This window comes from Rana temporaria, chromosome 3, assembly GCF_905171775.1.
Source record: "Rana temporaria chromosome 3, aRanTem1.1, whole genome shotgun sequence".
In the NCBI taxonomy this organism is placed as follows: Eukaryota; Metazoa; Chordata; class Amphibia; order Anura; family Ranidae; genus Rana; species Rana temporaria.
Genome location: NC_053491.1, coordinates 142,116,467 through 142,142,449, shown reverse-complemented (window position 1 = coordinate 142,142,449; position 25,983 = coordinate 142,116,467). Strand labels below are relative to the sequence as shown.

Sequence of the window (25,983 nt, the reverse complement as noted above, 5' to 3'; positions counted from 1 at the left end):
AGCCTCTTATAAGTTAGAGATAGAACTACAGATACCAGGGTGCCTTGACGGGGCTCTGTAGCTTAAGCATGCATTTGCAAATTTGTGCAACTAAACCCCTGTTTTAAACGCATACTGTTAGACAGGTTAATCTGGTTGGTCGCAGGCTGGTCGGTAAGTAGAGCTTGGAATTCTCCTTTGGATTTTTCCATTGGCCATTTTTTGTCTAGTTGCAGGAGATTATTGCCTCTGAAATAAATGCGTTGATTACCAGTTTTCATGGGTCACTGTTATCTGTGTGATGGTTCAAGTATTATGCTTCATCCTCAGTTGGGGCCCCCAAAATATATACAGCACATGAATATGTCAGGCACTCTACATCTTCCCATCTACATAGGTATGATTCAATTTCTTAAATATTTCCTTCACATAATACTACAAGATGAAAAATAAATTCTGTGACAGTCTGTACCAATGTACTAAAATGCAACCTGTCCATTTTCTGTGAGACTTCCCATAGCTATCAATTACCTTTTGCAGAGGCTCCAGATATGTACCAACTGAGAGCAAGGATACCATGACAACGGCTGCAGTAATCAAACCAGCAATCTGAAAAAAACAGATCAAATATCTTAGTATTAGGTACCAAAACTGGAATAGATTAGAATGCTGTAATAGCAGAATTTGTTTAGTGTATGTAAATTCAAGGGGGGTGGGGGGAGAGAAAAGGCAGAATGGATCCCGACTATGAATGGTCAAGGACAACTACACAACTTAAATCTGTTGTACTTCCTTACCTGTGTTTTACCACCAGTACTTTCTTGCACAGCAGAGCGGGACAGGGCCGTTGTAGCACAAAAGCAAGAGAACCATCCACTGAATATATTGCTGATGCCAAATGCAATAAATTCCTATAAAGAATATAAAAGTATATAAAAGTATTTTCCCATGGAAGATAACATTTTTGTTAATTTGATTTACTTGCACAAGATATATTTTACATATCTGTCTGTCCATGTACAGAAGGGGCTATGACATTTTTACATGTTCCTGTACTGTACCTGGTTTCCATCAATTTCATAGTTGTACTTTATGGCATACACTTTCCCCAAAGAAACAGCTAGGGCATAAGCCAATATTCCAATGGAAAAGGCTGGTACAAGCATCTCATAGAACAAGCTTACATCTGGTGCCACAGGTGGAATAAATCTGTATTTAAAAGAAAGAATATATTTATAATTTCTATATTATAGATAAATTATCTATATTCACTTTATAAAAAAAAAAAAAAATGTCTCATGCTGCTCTCAGCCAAGCCTGTGAATCCAGGAAGAGAGCAGAGTGAGGAGGGCCCTGGATCAAGAGAAAAAACTTACCGTATTTTCTGGCGTATAAGACAACCGTTTGGGCTTAAAAACTTGTCTCAAAACCCGGGGGTCGTCTTATACACCAGTACCAGACCTCGGGCATCCATTATTTAAAAGCCGAGCCTCCTCATTTTGGTGTTCCGTGATAGGCGGAACACTTGGTTTCCCAGCAGAGCCTCTGTTCGGTGTTCCGCCTATCACGGATGTCTTCTCATCCTCGGCTTCAGACGAGAGGACCTCCGTGATGGGCGGAACACAGGCACCTATCACGAAACAGCATGAGGAGGGGCGTGGCTTTTGAATAATGGACGCCCGAGGTACAGGACTAAAGGTATGTCACAGTGAGGCATTTTGACGGCACAGTGAGGCATGGGGTGGCAGAGTGAGGCATGTTGATGGCACAGTGAGGCATGTAATGGGCCCAGTGAGATTTGAAAAAGCTGAATAAAGAATGTTCCTGTCAGCGGTTTTCCCTGTCAGGAACTAAAGGTATGTCACAGTGAGGCATTTTGACGGCACAGTGAGGCATGGGGTGGCAGAGTGAGGCATGTTGATGGCACAGTGAGGCATGTAATGGGCACAGTGAGATTTGAAAAAGCTGAATAAAGAATGTTCCTGTCAGCGGTTTTCCCTGTCAGCGGTTGTTCTGGCTACCCCTCAGCTTCCAGACAGACTAGTAAGAAGGGGGTCGTCTTATACGGCGAGTTTAGAAAAAAAGTTCACTCTTTATCTTCAGAAACACTAGTTTTAAAACTGCATCGAACATAAATCATTTTTGCAAGTCAGTATTGCAAGAGAAAGCTTTGAATGTACAAATGAATATATATATATATATATATATATATATATACACAGTCATGCTCGAAATTGTTGGCACCCCAGAAATTTTTCCAGAAAATCAAGTATTTCTCACAGAAAAGTATTGCAGTAACACATGTTTTGCTATACACATGTTTATTCCCTTTGTGTGTATTGGAACAAAACAAAAAAAAGGGAGGAAAAAAAGCTAATTGGACATAATGTCACACAAAACTCCAAAAATGGGCTGGTCAAAATTCTTGGCACCCTTAACCTAATATTTGGTTGCACACCCTTTGGAAAAAATAACTTAAATCAGTCGCTTCCTATTACCATCAATAAGCCTTTTACACCTCTCACCCGGAATTTTGGACCACTCTTCCTTTGCAAACTGCTCCAGGTCTCTTATATTGGAAGGGCGCCTTTTCCCAACAGTAATTTTAAGATCTCTCCACATGTGTTCATGGGATTTACTGTAGAACTGGCCACTTTAGAATTCTCTCTTGTTGCCATCCATTTATGGGTGCTTTTTGACCATGTTTGGGGTCATTGTTCTGCTGGAAGACCCAAGATCTTGAATGCAAACCCAGCTTTCCGACACTGGGCTCTACAGTGCGACCCCAAATCCTTTGGTAATCCTCAGATTTCATGATGCCTTGCACACATTCAAGGCACCCAGTGCCAGAGGCAACAAAACGACCCCAAAACATCATTGAACCTCCATCATATTTCACTGTAGGTACTGTGTTCTTTTCTTTGTAGGCCTAATTCCGTTTTCGGTAAATAGTAGAATGATGTGCTTTACCAAAAAGCTCTATCCTGGTCTCATCTGTCCACAAGACGAGTGGGGTCCTCCTGGGTCTCCTGCCATACCGTTTAATTTCATTCAAATGTTGACAGGTAATTGGCGCTGACACCGATGTTCCCTGAGCCTGCAGGACAGCTTGAATTTCTTTGGAACTTGTTTGGGGCTGCTTATCCACCATCCGGACTATCCTGCGTTGCAATCTTTCATCAATTTTTCTCTTCCGTCCACGCACAGAGAGATTGGCTACAGTGCCATGGGTTGCAAACTTCTTGATAATGTTGCGCACTGTAGAAAAAAGCAAATCTAGATCTCTGGAGATGGACTTGTAACCTTGAGACCTTCAGGTCTGATTTTTATATTGCCCACACCTGTTACTTGCCCCAGGTGAGTTTAAAGGAGCATCTCATGCTTAAAACAGTCTTATTTATCCACAATTTTGAAAGGGTGCCAAGAATTTTGACCAGCCCATTTTTGCCGTTTTGTATGACATTATGTCCAATTAGCTTTTTTCCTGCCTTTTTTTGTTGTGTTCCAATACACACAAAGGGAATAAACATGTGTATAGCAAAACATATGTTACTGCAATACTTTTCTGTGAGAAATACTTGATTTTCTAGAAAAATTCCTGGGGTGCCAACAATTTCGAGCATGACTGTGTGTGTATATATATATATATATATATATATATATATATATATATATATATATATATATATATATATATATATATATATATATATATATATATATATATATATATATATATATATATATATATAATCTATTCTTGCAACAGTCCAATGTTAGAACAGCGCTAATTATTGGATAAGTGTCCAACTCCACATTGAACCTATGATGATGTAGCCATTTAAGTCACGTCCTTACGCGCTTCGTCATATCCAACCTCTGTTGAAGTCGGATATGACGAAGCGCGTAAGGGCGTAACTACCACGGCTAAACCGGAATTGACGAGTGTGTCTCACCATCAGCTGATCCCGACCAGAAAGTGATCGCGAGCGCCATGTATGCAACACGAGCGAGTTCAGGGGACAGTGAATCAGTGACTACACTTGATCTTTTACCATGCTTTATTAACAGTGTGTTATTGTACATATATCAGAAGAAGGGTATTTGTATTTGGGGAAGTTTTAATAAAACAGTATTACGCTATGTCAGCATTTTTTGTATTTTATGATCCCGATTGAAGTACAATATTCACTTACCTTCTGCATTTGATGATGGGAATCTAGTTAAAGGATATCATTACTTAAGGCTGATACTTTTCAATGTTCTGGTGAGTTTAACCTCATAGGGGGAAGAGTGCCTCACGTGGTGAAGATTGGGAGTCGGTGTAGGGTGCACATACAGACTACTACCTAGGATCTCCCACCATTTTAGATTCAATTGCTACATCATCATAGTTCCAATGTGGAGTTGGACACTTATCCAATAATTAGCACTGTTATAACATTGGACTGTTGCAAGGATTGGACTGCTCCTTGTGTTATTTTATAATATTTTTGTATCATTATAACTTAAATGGCTACTTTTTCACTCTCTGATTTATTCAGAGGATTAAGGGTTTTTATTCTGTATATATTTTCTGCATAACTTTTAAGGTGACTCAGGAAGAGTAGGATTAGTTAGCGCTGAGCGGTGTACTTTAGGCCTGATTTATACACTTTTTTTTCTATGAAAATATATATATATATATATATATATATATATATATATATATATATATATATATACACACACACACACACACACACATACATACATATACACACACATACATACACAGGTATATATCTATCAATATTATATATATATATATATATATAGATACAGTATTATACTGATATCTCCAGCAGCCCATGCCTTCTACCTTTTCTTATTTTAACTACTTGGAGACCGGGCCATTGTCAAATAACGGCCACAAGGTGGCTCTACAATGCCGGGTAAAAAAAAAAACGAATAAAAAAAATATCATAATTCTATCCCCTAATTTGTAGGCGCTATAACTTTTGCGCAAACCAATCACTATACGCTTATTGTGTTTTTTTTTTACCAAAAATATGTAGAAGAATACGTATCGGCCTAAAACTGAATTTTTTTTTTTTTTTTAATGGGATATTTATTATAGCAAAAAGTAAAAAATAAAGGGATTTTTAATACAGCTTACCTGTAAAATCCTTTTCTTGGAGTACATCACGGGACACAGAGCGGCATATTCATTACTATGTGGTTATATGGAGTACCTTCAGGTGATGGACACTGGCAATCTCAAACAGGAAGTGCCCCTCCCTATATAACCCCCTCCCATAGGAGGAGTACCTCAGTTTTGTAGCAAGCAGTATGCCTCCCAAAATGGTCCCCATAAGAGGGGTGGGAGCTCTGTGTCCCGTGATGTACTCCAAGAAAAGGATTTTACAGGTAAGCTGTATTAAAAATCCCTTTTTCTTTCTCGTACATCACGGGACACAGAGCGGCATATTCATTACTATGTGGGATGTCCCAAAGCAATGCTTACAATGAGGGGAGGGAGACATCTTCCCAAGACAAAAGGATTTAATTTAGAGATATACTTAACTCATAATAAATCCAACTTAGTTGAGAAAAAATAATTTTAAATTTTACTCAAAAGGGAGCCCCCGGAATCCGAGGGTCTCAAACTGCAGCCTGCAGCACTGCCTGCCCAAAGGCTGTATCAGTATTCCTTCTTACGTCCAACTGGTAGAACTTTGTAAACGTGTGGACAGAAGACCAGGTTGCCGCCTTGCAAACTTGAGCCATAGAGATCTGGTGGTGTGCTGCCCAGGAGGCGCCCATGGCCCTAGTAGAATGAGCCTTTAATGATAACGGAGGAGGCAACCCCTTCAAGCCGTAGGCCTGAGTGATTAACTGTTTAATCCACCTTGAGATGGTGGATTTTGCAGCTGCCTGCCCCTTCTTGGGCCTATCCGGTAAAATGAACAACACATCTGTTTTCCGGATCTTCTCTGTAGCTTTAAGATAGGCCTTCATGGCCCTGACAATATCCAAGGTATGCAGCAACCCTTCCTTTCTGGAAGTAGGTTTAAGGAAGAAGGATGGTAATACCAAATCCTGGTTTAGATGAAAACTGGATATAACCTTTGGTAGGAAGGAAGGATGAGGGCGGAGAACCACCTTGTCCTTATGAAAAATAGGATATGGTTCCTTACAGGATAAGGCTGCCAGTTCCGATACTCTTCTGGCGGAAACTATGGCGACCAAAAATACTAACTTCCTTGTCAGTAAAACCAAAGGAATTTCAGCCAACGGCTCAAAAGGTTGTTTCTGTAAACTTGACAGAACAAGGTTTAAATCCCACGGACAAAGCGGGGATTTAACTGGAGGATTAATACGTAAGACCCCTTGCACGAAGGTCTTAACCAGCGAGTGGGTGGCCAGCGGCCGCTGAAACCACACTGACAAAGCTGAAATCTGTCCTTTGATAGTGCTTAATGCCAGTCCTTTATCCACTCCTAGCTGGAGAAAACGTAATACTCTATCGATGGTAAACTTACGAGAAAGCCATAGCTTGGACTCACACCAGCCTACATAGGCCTTCCAGACCCTGTAATAAATCACCCTAGAGACCGGTTTCCTGGCTCTGATTAGGGTAGAGATTACTTTCTGAGACAGACCTTTACCCCTGAGAATCAGGGATTCAGCTTCCAGGCCGTCAAGTTTAGATGCCGTAAGGCAGGGTGGAGGATCGGACCTTGCGATAGCAGGTCTGGTCGTAGAGGAAGAGTCCAAGGGTCTCCCACTACCATCTTTAGGATTAGTGAACACCATGCCCTTCTGGGCCATGCTGGAGCTACCAGGATGACTGGTATGTGCTCCACCCTGATCCTGCGCAGCAGGCGGGGTAGTAACTGGAGCGGGGGAAATGCATAAAGAAGTTTGAGTCTCGATGCCATGACATCCACGTCCGGCACTCCCCATCTCTGGCAGAGTGTCTGAAAGACCTGTGGATGTAGAGACCATTCCCCCGGCAACAGAGTCTGGCGACTTAAGAAGTCCGCCTGAAGGTTGTCCACTCCTGGAATGAATATTGCCGATATGCAGGGCACATGAGCTTCTGCCCACAGGAGAATCAAGCTCACCTCTCTCTGAGCGGCTTGACTCTTGGTTCCCCCCTTGGTGATTTATGTATGCCACTGCCGTGGCATTGTCCGATTGAATTCTCAACGGGAACCCCTGCAACTTGGACGTCCAAGCCCTGAGGGCTAGTCGAGCAGCTCTGAGCTCCAAGATGTTGATGGGCAACTGCTTCTCTGGCTTTGCCCAAGTACCTTGGCGAGTGCAACCATCCAAAATTGCTCCCCAGCCCGTCAGGCTGGCGTCTGTGGTTACTATCTTCCAAGCCACTGGGCTGAAAGACTTCCCCTTCAGTAGATTCTGAGGGTCTAACCACCAACACAGACTTTGTCGGACTCTTGGTGAGAGCGGCAAAGGGATATCTAAGGCCTGTGGCCTCCTGCTCCATGCTGACAGGATGGCTGCCTGCAGGATGCGAGTGTGGCTCTGGGCGTACGGTACCGCCTCGAATGTGGCCACCATCTTGCCTAGTAACCGCATACCTAGGCGAACAGTTGGTTCTTTCTTGCTTAGAACCAGTAGGATTAATTCCTTGATGGCTTTGACCCTTATCAGAGGCAGAAACACCCTCTGTTGTTCTGTGTCTAATCTCATGCCGAGATATTCCAACTGCCTTGTGGGCTGGAATGCTGACTTTTCTCGATTTAGGACCCAGCCGAACCTCTCGAGGTACTGAACTGTGAGGGCCACTGCTCGTTCCAAGCCAGGAGACGAGTGATCTATGACTAGGAGGTCGTCCAGGTATGCTAGGATCGTGACCCCTTGGATCCTTAGATTGGCTAGGATTGGAACTAGGACCTTCGTAAACACCCGGGGGGCCGTAGCCAACCCGAAGGGAAGCGCCACGAATTGGAAATGACGCAGAGCCACCGAGAAGCGTAGAAATCTTTGATGTGGCTGATAAATTGGAACATGAAGGTAAGCATCCTTTATGTCTATGGATGCCATAAAGTCGTCCTTCTGAAGTGCGGCAGCTGCTGACCGCACGGATTCCATCCGAAATGAGCGGACCTTTAGGTATGCATTCACCATTTTTAAGTCCAAAATTGGCCTGACAACGCCGTTGGACTTTGGGATGATGAATAGGTTGGAGTAGAAACCTAGCCCCTGTTCTTGGACTGGTACCTCTACTATTACCTCCTGAGAGATTAGATGATTCAATGCCGCTATTAATGCGGCTCCCTTCTTCGGATCGTTTGGTACCCTTGACTCCTGAAAATGAGGAGGAGGAAACTTTAGGAAGTCTAATTTGTAGCCTGTAGCCACGGAAGACCGTACCCATCTGTCGGGAATGCTGGCCTCCCAAACCTCTGCAAAGAGACGCAGTCTTCCCCCCACCTTCGTGGGTGGGGGCGCCCCTTCATAAGGCCGGCTTGGGGGCTGGCTTTGCTGGCTTGCGAAACCACTGCTTCTTGCCTCCGGCGGCCTGTCCCTGCGACTTGTTAAAATTTGATCTTGCAGGAGGCCGTCGATACGGTTTGGTATTGGAAGACCCCTGCCCAGGGGAGTACTGTCGTTTAAACGCAGGCCCCCGAAACTTCTTCTTGGTGGGCAAAAAAGTACTTTTTCCGCTTGAAATGGTCTGAATGTATTTATCCAGGTCTTCTCTGAAGAGTCGTCCTCCATGGAAGGGGAACCCTACCAGGAGCTTTCTTGCATGGGGGCTCTGCCTCCCAGCTCTTTAACCATAAGAGTCTTCTCATATGGATAAGGGATAACGATAAATGTGACGCTTGCTGGATAGAATCCTTAATCGCATCTACTGTAAAGCGTATGGCCCTAGGGACATCCGAAAATTTTTCTGCCTGCTGGGCAGGAATAAGTTTAAGCATCTGCTTAGCTTGATCCGATAATGCTTGTGCAACCCCAATTGCAGCCACAGCTGGCTGCACTACTGCCCTTGCAGTAGTGAAGGAGGTTTTAAATAGCGTTTCCAAGCGTTTATCAACCGGATCCTTGAACACCTGTATGTTTTCTACAGGGCATGTTAAAGATTTGTTAACACATGAGATGGCTGCGTCCACAGCCGGGGCTGCCCATCTCTTGGAAAATTTCTCTTCCATAGGATATAAGGCAGAGAATCTTTTAGGTGGTACAAAGATTCTATCTGGCTTGGTCCAATCTTGGAACATAACTTCCTCTAGCAGAGGATGGATCGGAAAAAACGCATTGCTTTGAGGCGCTATTAGTGAGCCCAAAGCTGAAACCGTTGATACTTGGAGATCTGGTACTGGCAAGTTGAATGTCCTATGGACCAAGTCTGTTAATACTTGAACCCACCAGCTCTCCCCTTGGGAGGCTGCGCCAGACTCCTCCGTACCCGGATCCTCGATCCCTGAACCTACTTGGTCCTTGTCCAAGAGGCCGTCCAATTCCCCTGCGGAAGGGGCCTCCTCATCTGAGGGTTCACGCTCGGGCGACGGAGATCTATTCCGTTTTCTGCCCCGCATAGCCTTGGCTATCATTTTTTCCATTCTTTTTTCCATCTCCTTTAGAGAGGTGGACAGTACCTCGTCCGTGACCACCCTAGGGTTGGACTGACCCATGCCAGCTCCAGCCCCAGATCCCGATGGTCCCACCAAGGCTCCCTCTGGGGAAAGCAGCGGCTGCCATGGTATAATACCGAGGTACGCCCGCTACTTAACGGTGTTTGGAAAAATAAATGGTTATTGCCCAAAAACCTTTTTTGGGGAAAAAAAGGCCTTCTTTCTTATTAACCTGGTTTGTTTCTTTTTCTTTTTTTTTTTTTTTTTAAACCAAAGAAAGACCATTCTGTCCCCTTTAGTAGTATTGCCAAAAAACTGCTGAAAAAGAAACACCTATCTCTAGGGTAAAGGACAGTCTTTTCAAGACTGTAATACTCTTCTTTGGCCACTGTGTGTCCTCGGCGCCCCACGCTGCCGCTCTGGTCCTTCCTCTCTCAGTTCCAACACTCACTGAGCTGGGAACATATTTGGAAGGGCCGCCCCTTCCTTTTACCTACAGGCCCGCCCTTCCCCTGTCAGCAAACGGCGCAAAATTGCGCCCATATCTCGGGGACGCGCGCGCGCGCCCGCCGGCGCGGGGGCGGGGCCACACGAGGAGGTCAGAGGCTGATCCTGCCGTCCAGGCCAGCATCCACAGAGCGGCATGATTTTCCCTGCAGCAACCGCCTGGACCTCTCTGAGCAGGCTTGCAGGTAGGAGCATTCACTCCCAGCTTTTTTTTTTTTTTTTTTTTTTTTTACATAAGAAACCTCAGTGGATTCCCAGGGGCTTCTCTTAGAGAGAATTGTCACTATACACACAGGCCCTTTTTCAATGCTTTCTAGCACCAGTTGCAATACTACCAGGGAGGTCACCATTATGGGGAATATATACATATAGAGTCATCCTATCCTAAGATATGTGACTCACCTTGCCAGATGCAGCGCATAAACTTTAGGCATGTCCCACTGTGACCTCCCCCCAGAAAACCTGCTGCGAACTAAGTTCCGCAAGTTTCCCCTTCACTTACCTGCTCCATGCCGCAGGACTTTGCACAGCAAGAGGTCCAATCTTCCCCCATCTCCGTGGGGCGTCTAGACCTTCAGGCCCTGGGTTCCTATGAAGGATCCACTGTCCTGGGCCCATATAGCACTCTGGCAACAGAAACATTAGGCCCCCAAAGGTTTCTAAGTTCTGGGCCCAGAGTCCAGCTCTCTGGACAGAAAGCATTATGGGCTATACCCCAATGGTTTGGGGTCCGGTTGCTGACCACTTTAGCACTGAGGCCTTTGGACAGAACCGGTTAGCCCACCTTAATCCCAAGGATGTGGAGGCAAGCTAAACCATGACCAACACCTAAGACACTGGCGTAAAAACTGAGGTACTCCTCCTATGGGAGGGGGTTATATAGGGAGGGGCACTTCCTGTTTGAGATTGCCAGTGTTCATCACCTGAAGGTACTCCATATAACCACATAGTAATGAATATGCCGCTCGATGTCCCGTGATGTACGAGAAAGAAATTGTGTTTTTTTTAAATTGTCGCTCTTTTTTTGTTTATAGCGCAAAAAACAAAAACCACAGAGGTGATCAAATACCACCAAAAGAAAGCTCTATTTATGGGAAAAAAATTACGTCAATTTTGTTTGGGAGCCACGTCGCACGACCGCGCAATTTTCATTCAAAGCGTGACAGTGCCGAAAGCTGAAATTTCGCCTGGGCAGGAAGAGGGTATACATGCCCAGTAAGCAAGTGGTTAAAGACTGCATCTTCTGTTAGGCAGAGGATGGAACCTCAGCACAACTTGAAAGACACAGGCAACTGACATTCCTGGAAGCATCTAATGCTGAAGGGTCTGATGGAGATGCAACAGTATAGTGGAAGGTAGGAAACACAGTCCACCAGAGAGGGGAATATACAGTAAAAGCTCATCTTCTGTGGGAAACTGATATAAAAGAAGTTTTTGAGTCAACTCATAGCCCTGCTTCAAGGAATATAACTAATCCTATAAAAATATGCGATTAACACAAACAAATGGATATATTGACCACACTTACCCACTTGGAACATTTTTCACAATAGCAGCATTATAGTTATCCTCCAAATTGACTCCATATGAAATCCCTGTTGCAACTATTGCCTACAAATAAAGTCAAATATATGGAAATAAGCAAGTACAGGCACATATTAAACTGAATGCACGATGCAATAAACCTAAAGTAAGTACAGTATTATGTTTAACATACATAATATGTATAACATTTCTACAACGGGTCAGGACCTACAAGCCCAATTCCACAAAAAAATGAAAACTAGGTAAAATTAACATAAAAACAGAATGCAATGATTTACAAAAGTAAAGGGGGTGAAAGTACCATGTAGACAAGTGGTTAAACCAGTAGTTAACAACTTCACCATTCAAATACCAAGTAGTAAGCACGGTAATCAGGCCTCAAATGCAGCCCAGTATCGGTCTATACTGCCTGGCTTTCAATGGTACCAGACACAGGCAGTAATTATTTTCAGTTTTCTTCCTGATTGCAAGTGTGACATTAGTCATAAAAGGTAAATGAATGAATAAATGGGAGAGCCTAACTCTTTCACGTATATGTAGCTTACATAAGTGCCTGAACAGTGAAGCACAACAGCCAGGGAGAAAATAGAAAGTAAAAATGTAGAGGAGTACTACACAATATCGGAGGTCTGATTCTTTTGCTCGCCACCTTACATGGGTAAGGGGCATATAGGGAGGGTGTTGTTACACTTTAAAGTGTTACTAAACCTAAAAAGTTTTTTTACATTAATGTATTGTTTGTATTAAAGTAAAAAAACTTTTTTTGTTCCTCTGTGCCCACCTTCCCCTGTGTGAAGGCGAAGAAGAGAGGGGAGAAGAGATTAGCACTGTGCACAGCTGGATCTATTCTCCCCTCTTTACACAGCACTCGAGCAGCAGCAGGAGCTATTGGCAAATTTTTCAAAAAGATACCGATGACTCATGTCACATTGTTAAAACAATATTTATATATTTTTTAAACTAAAATAGGTTTTACTTACACATTGGAATGACTGAATATGAACCCAAAGTTTTACATCTATATAGCTATTAACATATTCAGGGACTTAACCTACCACAATTACTTCAATAGGAACTGGAATGCGTAGAATACGTTTATATCTCTCATTTAAGTCTTTCACCACCAAACATAACACTAAAGTTATGAGACCAGCAGTTAGATCAGCGATGTTGGTTTTACCAATGTTTGCAAAAATGTCCATTGTTGTCTAGATAAAATAAAAAAAACATATGGTTATGTTTTTAGTGTAAAACGAATACAAATTGTTGCCCCCCAGAAAATACACATAAAAACATCAATATAATGTACATTATACAGTTCCAAAATTATGTTACAACATTTCATCTATGTCTATGATATCCTTTAAGGGGTTGTAAAGGTTCGTTTTTTATTTTCTAAATAGGTTCCTTTAAGCCAGTGCATTGTTGGTTCACTTACCTTTTCCTTCAATTTCCCTTCTTAGGCTGGATTCACACCTATGCAGTTTTAGCGCTTTTTGCATTTTGCAGATTTGCACTACAGTCCATTTAACATGATTTCCTATGGAACACGTTCTGTAGGGCAAATCTGCACGATGCAAAACGCACTAAAAATGCATAGGTGTGAATCCAGCCTAAATGTTTGTTTTCTTTGTTTGAATTTCTCACTTCCTGTTTCTCCTCGGTAAGCTGTTCAGTAAGCTGTTTTGACTGACTTCACCGCTCGGATGATGGGGGCAAGCTTACTGAGGAGAAACAGGAAGTGAGAAATTCAGACAAAGAAAAACACATTTAGAAGGGAAATGGAAGGAAAAGATAAATGAACCAACAATGCACAAGCTTAAAGGAACCGATTTAGAAAATAAAAAAACAAACCTTTACAACCCCTTTTATGAATTTCCCCCCGACTCCTCAGGAAGCTAAACTGAGCTTTTGCTGTGGCTGTGCCTTTTGCTTTGTCTTGTGTCCTAGAGGCAGCAGCTATATGCAGGACTAAATCCTGGGTACCCCAATGAATGCTGAAAATAATGTTTTTTTTTTGATACATTGAGTTTATGTAATATAAAATACTCTAGATACAAATTAAAAGTTTTTTTTTTTTTTTTTTTTTCAATTAAGACTTCATTTCCAGTGCATTATAAAAAAAAAACACATGTGTATGTAAGTTAATAAGTAATCTCATTTATTGCCCTTCCATCACATGACTATAATCTCTCTGGATAAATATCATAACCTAATAACAGGATTAATAACTCTGTGAGAAGACTGAATGCTACATACATTACAATTTGACATCGACATCATCATTTAACTTTTTAGTGGCCATGGTATTATGAAGAATCAAAAAAGGGGGGGGGTGACACCATCATTAAAACAATAGAATGGCTGCGGAAAATTGGACGGAACTAGAATTCCCAGAAGCTTTTTGGTCACTAGCTTGGCTGATGTGTAAGTAGCCAGCATGAGAAACAGTTTGCCAGTAACCACACAAAAAAACGAGGAAGGTTTCAGAATAAAATATTATTCAATGAAGATGGTACAATGATAAGCAATCATTTCAAGGACACAGCCGTATTTGCCGGTGTATAAGGCGACCCCTAATTTTACAGTTTAAGGTTTTTGTGCCTGTACTCACCATATAAGACGAGGCTTCCGACGCTTCATATTTCTTCCTTCTGGAGGCATATTCTTCTTCATTCTTGCTGGAGCTGGAACCAATCACGGCGAGCGATGTATTCTATTAATGAATACAAAGCCTGCTTGGATTGGCAGAGGCTGTAACATCTTCAGCTCACGCCTCTCTAACTCTCAAAGCCAATCTGAGCAGGCTACTGTATGTAGCCTGCTCGGATTGGCAGAGGTTGTTACTCCAATCCGAGCAGGCTCTGTATTCATTTGAATACATCGCTCACCGTGATTGGCTAAGTGGTGTATACTGTATGTAGCCGAAGCTATATACAGTATTACCGCACATCCAGCATGCATCCGAGCAGCTGACCCGACGTATAAGACGACCCCTGCTTTTTGGCCAGTTGTTTTAAGTGTTAAAGGTAGTCTTATACACCAGCAAATACAGTACATATTTGTGAATGGTATCAGTAGCTCTAACAAGTGTGAGTAATATCAATAAAATGTACCGTAAGCTCAGTTTTACATACTTACATAGACCATTGAGAGGACTCCACTGTAGTTTTTTGAGGGTACATTTAGTATCAATTTAATCTGTGAGATAAGAACTTGAACTGCAGCAGCTGTGGTAAATCCACGAACTAATGGATCCCCCAAATACCGAACAACGAAGCCAAACTGGAGAGCACCCAATATAAGCTAAAGGGAAAGACAATGACAAGACTGTTAAACTGTCCATGCAAAATTGAATATATACTACATATAAGCAAAATTTCGTTTCATGCCATTATAAGGCATTTGGCAAGTATAATGATAAATTAAGTTGCACATTGAAAGCTAAGGTATGTAATCTAAGCATGTTTACATAGACAAGCAAAACATATTTCCCTAGTTTGGGATAGCATGGATGTGATAGAACCCCAGCCAGGATTCTATTGCTGTCTGTGCCTCCAATGAAGAGAATAAATGCCCTTTTTCGTTCTGGTGACCATTGTCACCAATACAGAAAGTTATGGGAAATTTAAACTTTATAATTGTCAACAGAATAAGAAACTACATTAAATCTTCTGAAATAGACTCCTGTTCTGCTGACAGTGGTTTGATTTGAAGTGATTTTGTTTCACTTCCGGTTGCCTCTATGAATGGATATTTGTATATGTAGCCATAAGCAATAAATGTAAATGCTGAAGCTCCAATTATTATTATAAGGCAGCCCTAAAAATTTTCACTTGCCAGCTAGCATCAGGCGAATGGAAATACAGCTGAGGCAGAGGCGTCGGGAGGGGGTGGCTAGGGGGACTGGAGCCCCGAATGTGACCCCAAAAAGCCCAGAGTCTCAAAAAGGCACCATACAATATTTAGCCCCGAACGCCGCCGAGCAGGGAGCGATCTGATCCGCAGAGTGTGGGCGAGTCACAGGTCCCACCATCTGGAGCCTGCAGAACATATGATGGACGTCCCACTGGTCCAATGCCGGGACTGTGGGATGTGTGACGTCCATCATACATGCCGCCGGCTCCAGAAGGCGGGAATTACAATCCCGCAGCCGCCGCTGCCACAGCACATTTCTGAGATCCCTGCTTGGCGCTGAAGCGGGACTCGGGAGAGATCAGGGCAGCGGAGGAGCGATCAGGCAAGTCTGAAATCTGCCAGTGACTGATTGTAGGTCAGGTAGGTAGGTGAGGTCAGTGTATGCATGTCAGGTAGGTAGGTGAGGTCAGTGTATGTATGTCAGGTAGGTGTATGTATGTCAGGTAGGTAGGTGAGGTCAGTGTATGTATGTCAGGTAGGTAGGTGAGGTCAGTGTATGCATGTCAGGTAGGTGTATGTAGGTCAGTGAGATTAGTGGTCAAAATTGATGGGCACTGCTAAGCAACCAGCAAGTGAACTTACCCCCCGCCACACAACCCCACCACCCAGCCAAAAACGCCAGTACCACGGCCACCCTGGACAATTTCCCCCCCCCCCCCCCGGTGGCAGCTTCGGGCTGAAGCCCCTGGTCTTTTTGCCACCTAGCAACGCCCCTGAGCTGAGGGCATTCTGGCTTGGCTTGGGCAGGGAGGCGGGCCGGCTCGGGCAAGGGGGGGTCCACTTGGCTCATACAATGAGGCAGTCCGGCCAGCTGGCTCAGCTCAGGCAGGCCCGCTCAGAAGTATAGGTGAAGAGGCCAGAGCGGGGGGTGGGTCAGCTCGGGCAGCGAGGCAGGCTGGCCTCCTCGCCTCGGGCGGGGGAAGGTCCGCTCAGCTCGGGCCGGGTGTATGATTGAAGCTGTACGCTCTACTATGCATCTAAAGGATTAACAAGCTACTCTATATAAGGTAAAGGGGGCATTTTTGGCTTGTGTTAGCTTCCCCCATATCATATTTTCTAGATCAGTTCCTGTTGATAATATGAATACAAAAGGTAGGTCTCCATCTTTTGTGAACACTTCTTCATCTTAATGGACATCTCATCATTTTGGTTGATTGCATTTGTAAATAAGAACAGTTCAATTTGTTTTAGTTATAGAAAACAGTTTTACAGCTTGAGTAATGTAGATCTGGCCAATTTGATCAGTCTGTGGAAAGGTTGTAGAACCCAAAGGAACTAGAATCTCATATAGGGCAGAGATTCCTGTATATAAGGGCTGTTATGGGAAGAGGTTCTGGCAGTGTGAGACATGAAAAGGAAACAGGCATATATGAAGTGTAGTGAAGACTATGTACTTAGCGCACCTATCAAACCTGCACTTGGTACATAGCGCTCCCCTCAACCCCACACTCGGTACATAGCGCACCTCTCGCACCCCTTATCCCTGCACTAGGTACATAGCGCACCTCTCAACCCCACACTCGGTACATAGCGCACCCCTCAACCCCACACTCGGTACATAGCGCACCTCTCAACCCTTCACACGGTACATAGTGCACAACTCATCCCTGCACTCGGTACATAGCGCACCTCTCATCCCTGCACTCGGTACATAGCGCACCTCTCAACCCTGCACTCGGTACATAGCGCACCCCTCATCCCTGCACTCGGTACATAGCGCACCCCTCAACCCCACACTCGGTACATAGCGCACCTCTCAACCCCACACTCGGTACATAGCGCACCCCTCATCCCTGCACTCGGTACATAGCGCACCTCTCAACCCTTCACACGGTACATAGTGCACAACTCATCCCTGCACTCGGTACATAGCACACCTCTCATCCCTGCACTCGGTACATAGCGCACCTCTCAACCCTGCACTCGGTACATAGCGCACCCCTCATCCCTGCACTCGGTACATAGCGCACCCCTCAACCCCACACTCGGTACATAGCGCACCTCTCAACCCCACACTCGGTACATAGCGCACCCCTCATCCCTGCACTCGGTACATAGCGCACCTCTCAACCCTGCATGCGGTACATAGCGCACCTCTCAACCCTGCACTCAGTACATAGCACACCTCTCAACCCTGCACTCAGTACGTAGCACATATTTACTTAACTAGGCAGTAATGATATGTACAGTGCCGATAGTAGCCAAACATATTTTATCATATTTTATACTTATTTTATTTATCACAGTCAGATGAATGAAATATGCTTCATGTTAATATTGTTAAAGTTGTTGTTAATATTTATTTTTGTAACTTAATTCTTTTCCCATCACAGCCGTTGCCCCTACATAGCATTGCTTAAAGCTTAGCAGTCGATTGCTAGGCCCAAGCACTGTTATGCCGCGTACACACAACTGTTTTTCATGACGAGAAAACTGCAATTTTTTAGATTGGTCGTGTGTATGCTCCATAGCATTTTTCTTGATGAGAAAGCTGCCCGAAATTTTTTTAGAACCTGCTCTATTTTTTCTCGTCGTTTTTCACGTCGTTCTTTTTAACGTCGTGAAAAACGGTTGTGTGTATGCTTTTACAAGGGGGGAAAAATGTGCATGCTCAGAATCAAGTACGGAAGCGCTCGTACTGGTAAAACTAGCGTTCATAATGGAGATGGCACATTCGTCACGCTGTAACGGACTGAAAAGCACGAAGACTGAAAAGCGCAAATCATCTCTCAAACTTTATTAACACAAAAATTAGCAAATGCAGCCCAAAGGGTGGCGCCATTCTAATGGAACTTCCCCTTTATAGTGCCGTCGTACATGTTGTACGTCACCGCGCTTTGCTGGAGCTTTTTTTTTTTCATGAACATGTGTATGCAAGGCAGGCCTGAGAGGAATCACAATGAAAAAAACGTTGTTTTTTTGCATGACATGAATACCGGTCGCGTGTATGTGGCATAACGTAACTGAAGAAGTTTCATCACCTCTTCTGCAACATAGAAAATAAAGGAGTGGCGAGGGATCACAGGCAAGCTGAGTATAACAGGGTAGGGGACCTCCTTTGCAGAGACATTGACACTTTTCTCTGCACGGGCAAAGCAAGAGTGTCTCTTCTAGGTAAAAATTAGGAAACTGTGAAACTGTATCGCCCAACACAATATCTGAAAACACAGCTATATTAGTAACATTTTATGGACAGAACTCTATTGATTACAGATACTACAAACAAAACCATAAAGATATTTCCTGCCTCAATTACCTGTTTAATGGACTTAAAGATTGCTTAGATTAATAATTACCGTATTTATTGGTGTATAACATGCACAGGTGTATAACATGCACCTTCATTTTATGAGGGAAGTTTCAGGAAAAAAAACCTTACATTTTAAATATAGAACTTTGCAACAAAATAAGGGTCAGTGCCTATAAATGCAACCTTATCGGTGCCCATGTGCAGCTTCACCAGCAGTGTTGCTAACTGCCTGTTAATTTACGGACAGCCCATAAATGTAAGCCCATTTTTGGGCTTCTCGTAAAAAAGATGGCCGCAAACACACCATGCAACTGCACATGCGCCGTTCCGAAGCTGGCCGGGCTCAGGAAAGCTCGTACACGTCCGACCGGGCGGCACATGCGCAGTAATTTAATGGTGCCGCATGGCGCCATTTTTGAATAGAAGCCAGTCCACTCGTTCTTTATGGTGCCGCTGCGGTGCCTAGTGCACTTGCCACAGCAGAGGAGGAGGGGTGAGGAGAGTGACACTGACTGTGTGTGGGGGATAGCAAAAAGGGGGCAGAGGAGGACAGTACTGGGGGGGAGGGGTAAAGCCGTGCAGGGACAGAGAAGTACACTGATGTGCTGCCCTGTAGAGAGGTGAAAGGGGCACAGGAGGACACCCTGATGGAGAGGCAATATGAAGGTGGACAGAGGAGAAAGCTACTATGAGGAGGGTGAGGAGGACACTGCCATGTCCACAGCCTCTGTCCACCTCCTGTATCATGTCTGCAGCCTTTGTCCTTCTCCTGTATCATGTCTGCAGCCTCTGTCCACTTCCTGTATCACGTTCGCAGCCTCTGTCCACCTCCTGTACCATGTTCGCAGCCTCTTTTCACCTCCTGTATCATGTCCAAAGCCTCTGTTCATCTCCTGTACCATGTCTGCAGCTTCACCTTCTGTATCATGTCCGCAGCCTCTGTTCACCTCCTGTATCATGTCCAAAGCCTCTGTTCATCTCCTGTACCATGTCTGCAGCTTCACCTTCTGTATCGCGTCCGCAGCCTCTGTCCACCTCCTGTATCGCGTCCGCAGCCTCTGTCCACCTCCTGTATCGCGTCCGCAGCCTCTGTCCACCTCCTGTATCGCGTCCGCAGCCTCTGTCCACCTCCTGTATCGCGTCCGCAGCCTCTGTCCACCTCCTGTATCGCGTCCGCAGCCTCTGTCCACCTCCTGTATCGCGTCCGCAGCCTCTGTCCACCTCCTGTATCGCGTCCGCAGCCTCTGTCCACCTCCTGTATCGCGTCCGCAGCCTCTGTCCACCTCCTGTATCGCGTCCGCAGCCTCTGTCCACCTCCTGTATCGCGTCCGCAGCCTCTGTCCACCTCCTGTATCGCGTCCGCAGCCTCTGTCCACCTCCTGTATCGCGTCCGCAGCCTCTGTCCACCTCCTGTATCGCGTCCGCAGCCTCTGCCCACCTCCTGTATCGCGTCCGCAGCCTCTGTCCACCTCCTGTATCGCGTCCGCAGCCTCTGCCCACCTCCTGTATCGCGTCCGCAGCCTCTGCCCACCTCCTGTATCGCGTCCACAGCCTCTGCCCACCTCCTGTATCGCGTCCACAGCCTCTGCCCACCTCCTGTATCATGTCCACAGCCTCTGACCATCTCTTGTCTTTTATCGAGTCTGCAGTCTCTGAGGGGGAGTCTGGAGAGGAGAGCGCCGCCAGGATGGGGGTCATAGGAGGAGAGGTGCGTAGACTGTGGAGAGGAGACTATAGAATAAAACCAGAGCTGCCAAGCTGGAGCTGTCTGACTGAGCCCTGCACGGTGCACCTAAGAAGAGGTCAGTGACAGTTCCACCAAGCCAGTCTGAGGAGGGTTCTGATGCAAGGGGGGAGTGAATACAATAATGTAAGAGAGCACTGATATAAAGGTTCCCCCCTATATTAGTAACCCCCCCCCCTTACCTTAGTGTATTCACTCTGCAGAAGGTGGTCTCTATTCCTTAGAGCCCCCCCCCCCTTACATCAGAGTTCCCCCTTAGATCATGATCTGCAGCGTTTCCCTTTACATAAGAGTTCCTTTTCACTGAAAGGGGGAATCCTGCAGACTCTGATGAATGAATGAATGAAAAACGTATAAAGCGTGGCGCATGCGAACTGAATCGCTTCTGGACGCTAGTTGTTCGTGTCTCATGACATCAAAAGAGCAGAGTTTTGATCTGTCTTCTGAAAGTCAGGTGGTTTTCCTCCAACCGAATGCTGGTTGGTAAAGCGTTCCATAGTCTAGGACCCTGAAAAGCAAACCTTCTTTCTCCTTTGGACTTGTATTTGGTTTTTGGTACCCTGACCAGATTTTGGTCGGTGGATCGCAGAACGCGATTCGAATTGTGAGGTTCTATCTTGTCGCAAAGATATTGCGGAGCCTTCCCATGGATGCACTTATGTGTCAGGCAGAGTGCTTTAAATGCAATTCTGTCTTTTACTGGCAGCCAGTGAAGGGTTCTCAACGAAGGTGAGATTGATTCCCATTTTTTTTCCCCAGTCACCAGTCTGGCGGCCGTATTCTGAACGACTTGCAGACGGGAGATTTGGTACTTTGGGAGTCCGAGGTACAGGGCGTTAGCATAGTCCAGTCTGGAATTCACGATTGTTCCCACCACGACTGCTACGTCTTCTTTGGGGATAAATGGAATAAGTCTGCGTAGTAGGCGCAACAGATGGTGCGCTCCGCTGACTACTGACCCTATTTGTGCGTCCATTGTCATGAAGGTGTCGAAGATGGCCCCGAGACTTTTGACTTTGGAGCTAGGGGTGATGATTTGGCCCAGAATGGGCGGCGGTGTCCAGGTTGTTGCCAGTTGACTCTTTCGGCTGGCGTGAAACATAAGGAGTTCTGTTTTTGAACTGTTGAGTTTAAGATAACTCTTAGTCATCCAGTTTTCTATCAAAGAGAGACATTTCTCTAAACTGGGATGATGATCCTTTTTATTGCAGATGCGAAAATACAGTTGCGTATCGTCTGCATAAGAGTGATAGAGTAGTTCTTGGCTACTGATAATATCAAAGAGAGGGCGAAGATAGATGTTGAAAAGCACCGGTGAAAGGGGGGATCCTTGGGGGACTCCACATGACACCGTGCGATTTTCCGACGTGAAAGAACCCAATTTAACTGTTTGTGATCGGTTTTCAAGAAAGGAAGAAAACCATGGTAAATCACCTTCTGCGACTTCTGCTACCTTGGCCAGTCGCATCAGTAACAGTTTGTGGTCTACCGTGTCAGAGGCTGCGCTTAGGTCCAGCAGAACCAGGAGACAAGATTCTCCTTCGTCTGCGGCCTCGAGGGCATCGTCCCATATTTTGAGTAAGGCCGTTTCTGTCCTGTGTCCGGGACGGAAGCCTGATTGTAATGGATCCAGTAGATTGTGGGTATCTAGATGCTGTTGCAGCTGTTGTACCACTACTTTCTCCATTATCTTGGAGAGAACATTTAGGCCTGTTATGGGACGGCGGTGAGTTGGGTCCTTGGGATCCAGGTTAGGTTTTCTCAAGATGGGCTGGATTGTGCCCTCTTTCAACAGGGATGGCACTGTGCCTTCCTTAAATGACTGGTTTATAAGCTGTGTGATGGGTGGTGCCAGGATGTCGGCACATTCCTTCAGCAGTTTGGTGGGGATGATATCATTGGGCGATGTGCTGTTCCGCAAAGCACCAATGATATTTTTTGTGGTATCGATGGAGATCGGTTCCAGAGTGAACTTTGTTGATTGTAGAGCGTTTCTGTGGGTGTTTTGTGGTTGATTGACGGTGGGGTTGAGGGGGGTATTGTTTTGCATGATGCTTTCCCAGATTCTTTCAATTTTGTTGATGAAGAAATCCGATAGTTCATTACAGAACTCTTGGGTGTCTGAGTTGGGGACTTCAAGACATCCTGGATTCATGGTCTGGGTGACCATGTTGAAGAGTTCGCGGGGGCGGTTTAGGGCGCTGTTAATCGCCATAGAAAAATGATGTTTCTTGGCTTTGAAGATTTCTTTATGATATCGTGTTGTTATTGCCTTGTAGATGATGAGGTTATCCTCTGCAGGGCTTCTTTTCCAGGCGGCTTCCGCCCTTCTGCGCTCTTGCTTCAGAAGCGACAGCTGGTTGTTGAACCAGCCGGACTTTCTTTTTCGGATGCAGGCTTTGCGTTTCGGTGCTACTAAATCGGCTGACTGTAGCAGGGCTGCGTTTATGGCATCCAGTGTATCTGCGGCTGTTTGATGTGGATGGATTGTTTTGATTCTGTTTCCCGAGGTAGATTTGAAGAGTTCCGAATGGAGCTTCTTCTGAGATCTAGCCCAGTGTATTGTCACTGGCTTGGGTGCTTTTATCACTGGGGGAATTTTGGAGATTATGAAATTAATTGCATGGTGGTCTGTCCATGGCAATGGTTCATTTTCTAAAATGCTTATTTTCAGATTTTGTCTGAAAATTAGGTCGAGTGTGTGACCTGAAGCATGTGTTGGCCCGCATACAAGTTGCTGTAGCCCTAATCCCTCCAGGTGATCGATGCAGGCGTCCGCAATGGGATCCTGTGCGGAGTTGGCCCACAGATTAAAGTCCCCGAGCAGCAAAAGGTGTTTGCTGTTAAGGGTATAAGTGGATATAAACTCCGTTAATGATGGCAAAAACTGCGATTTTGGCCCAGGTGGCCTATAGCAGAGGAGAATGTGAACAGTCTCCTGGGGGGAAGTTTGAAGTTGAAGAGTAAGGGTTTCCATGAATGGAAGAGGATTTTGAAGGGCTGGCTTAGTGATTGTAATGTGATTCTTGTGGATCACCGCCAGGCCTCCTCCTCTTTGCCCTATTCTGTTTTCCGTTATAATGCGATAGTTTTCTGGCACCAATTCTCCGAGAATGGTGTTGCAGTCGTCTGAGAGCCAGCTTTCTGTAATAAAGAGGCAGTCTAGATCGTTTTGTAGTAAGAAATCGTGGATTTCTAATCAGTGTTTTACTGCCGATCTTGTGTTGATCAAAGCACATGATATGTGCTTGAGCTGGGTTAAATAGTTAGAATTTTTGATGGTCGATCGTCGATCGAATCTCAAAAGTTGCTCTATTTTTAAGGCCTTTTTGGTGACGGCTGGTAATGCTGTTGCGAATTGTCTCAGACCCCGAATAGAGTCCGCAGAGTATCGCAGATTAGCCATTGTCGCCAGTCACAATGTCGTCAGTCTTTCCTAATTGCGGCGGCCGCGAATGAGGCCTGGTCTGGCGCGGATGCGGGAAGAGCCGCGAGACGCCGGACGTGATGGGTGGAAGACTGTCCAAGTGAGCCGTCACTCGTTGAGTCTTCTCTCCCCGATTGATGTAAGGGGGAACTCTGTGCTAGCTGGATTATAGTAAGCTGACCTTCATGTCAATAGAAAAATATAGGTTTTGACTTTTGTTTTACTTAAAGACATTGCTAATAGAAATAGCTTTGGGTTTATAGTTTATATATATTGATATTTGCACTGTTTAGCACTGAAAACTGTAATTTTAGGTACTTTTTTGCAGTGTCAGTAAAAAATGTGGCTCCACCAGTACATTTCATGATTTTCGCCAGTAAATATATGGCACCTGATCAGTGCCCATTAATGCAGCCTGATCTGTGCCCATCTGCAGTCTCACCATTGCCCATCAATGCAGCCTGATCAGTGCCCATATGCAGCCTCGCTATTGCCCATCAATGCAGCCTGATCTGTGCCCATATGCAGTCTCACCATTGCTCATCATTGCAGCCTGATCTGTGCCCATATGCAGCCTCACCATTGCCCATCATTGCAGCCTGATCTGTGCCGGATTACACAGAGCCGGGATCTCCTGTGTACTCGGCGCCCGCAGTCACACACAGTCCCGCCTCCTTGGTCGTTGTCTATCGAATACTGCCTCCGACTGGTCAACGTCGGACTGGTCAACGTCACTTCAGCTAATATGTTGATCAGCTGGCGTGACGTTAACACAGCGCATGCGCAGATTGTCGGTGGCATTCTCCGGTGCTCTGCATCGAGGGAGAAGGTAATTGCCAGATTCTGTTTCGCTGTTGCGGGGTGGGTTTTGGGCGTGTTAAAGGGCAGGGTTTTGTGTGTGTTGCAGAGCAGGTTCAGTGTGTGGAACGCCGGGTTTTGGGTGTGTCTAAGGGCGGATTGCAACATATACAAAACAAAGCTAGAGCTTCGGATAATGCCTCTGATCTGCGCTTGCACTGTGCTGACGTCACGCCAGCTGATCAAAGCCAGCTGGAGTGACGTTGCGTCCTGCTCAAACTCGTCTGAGGCACTATTCGATGGGAGCCATTATTCGATAGAACACAGGATCTTATGATAGACAGAACACTGTCCAATGTCTATCCTAAGAGCTGGTTCAGGAGGCAGGACTGTGTGTGACTGCGAGTGTCGAATACACAGGAGACCCCTGCTCTGTGTAATGAGGCCCCCTCATTACCCCGGGTACAATATTGGCATTTAACACGCACACACGATTTGCCCTCTAAAAAATGTGTGTTATACGCCGATAAATACGGTAGGGTATGCTGTCTATATACTTTCAATATTAAGTTGTGCTAAACCTTCTTATAAAGTGAATCAATACGATGAACAAAAATACTGTTGTACTTCCATATAAAGTGAGTCCGTGCAGTTGTAAAATTGATTGGTTATCACATTGTGTCAGTCTAAATAGTCCATTATGTTGAGATGAATTTCAAATGTAAGACTGAGGCCTCGTACACACGACCGGTTTTCTCGGCAAAAACCAGCAAGAAAACTGCTTCTTGCCGAGAAAACTGTTTGTGTGTACGAGGCTTTCAGGTTTCTCGTTAGAAAATCTGGCCAGAATCTCAAAAAAAAAAGAGAACCTGCGCTCTTTTTTCTCGTCGAGATTCTTGTCGGCCGGTTTCCCGACGAGAAACCCGAGAGTGTGTGTATACTTACCTGTCGAGGTGGAAACCCGCGCATGCTCGAAATGACTTTGACGCATGCGCGGTAGCTTCCACGCCATAGGTAGGGTGAAGCAAGATGGCGGCGACGGCATCTAATGTGACGGCATCACATGCGCTCGTCGTACGTGATGACATCACCGCGTTCTTGCCTTTCAAGAACCGCAGTTCTTTTGAAAAGGTCAGCATGCGCCGTAGACATCGGTGCAGTGTTTTCAGCAAATATCTCCTTAACCGCGTAGGTTAAGGAGATATTTCTTGCACCTACAGTAAGC

At 45.1% G+C, this 25,983-nt stretch overlaps 1 protein-coding gene across 2 annotated transcripts in view; it reads right to left on the bottom strand.

Annotated features, from left to right (window-relative positions):
* The window catches only part of LOC120931776 (pendrin-like), a 103,276-nt gene that overhangs the window by 21,022 nt on the left and 56,271 nt on the right, over positions 1-25,983 (bottom strand). For both annotated transcript variants that reach the window (XM_040343538.1, XM_040343537.1), the window contains exons 6-11: positions 14,763-14,927; positions 12,677-12,829; positions 11,605-11,687; positions 1,041-1,188; positions 777-890; positions 511-588 (exon numbers count right to left, since the gene is read on the bottom strand). In XM_040343538.1, the coding sequence (XP_040199472.1) occupies positions 511-588; positions 777-890; positions 1,041-1,188; positions 11,605-11,687; positions 12,677-12,829; positions 14,763-14,927 (741 nt within the window). The remainder of the gene's footprint in view (positions 1-510; positions 589-776; positions 891-1,040; positions 1,189-11,604; positions 11,688-12,676; positions 12,830-14,762; positions 14,928-25,983) is intronic.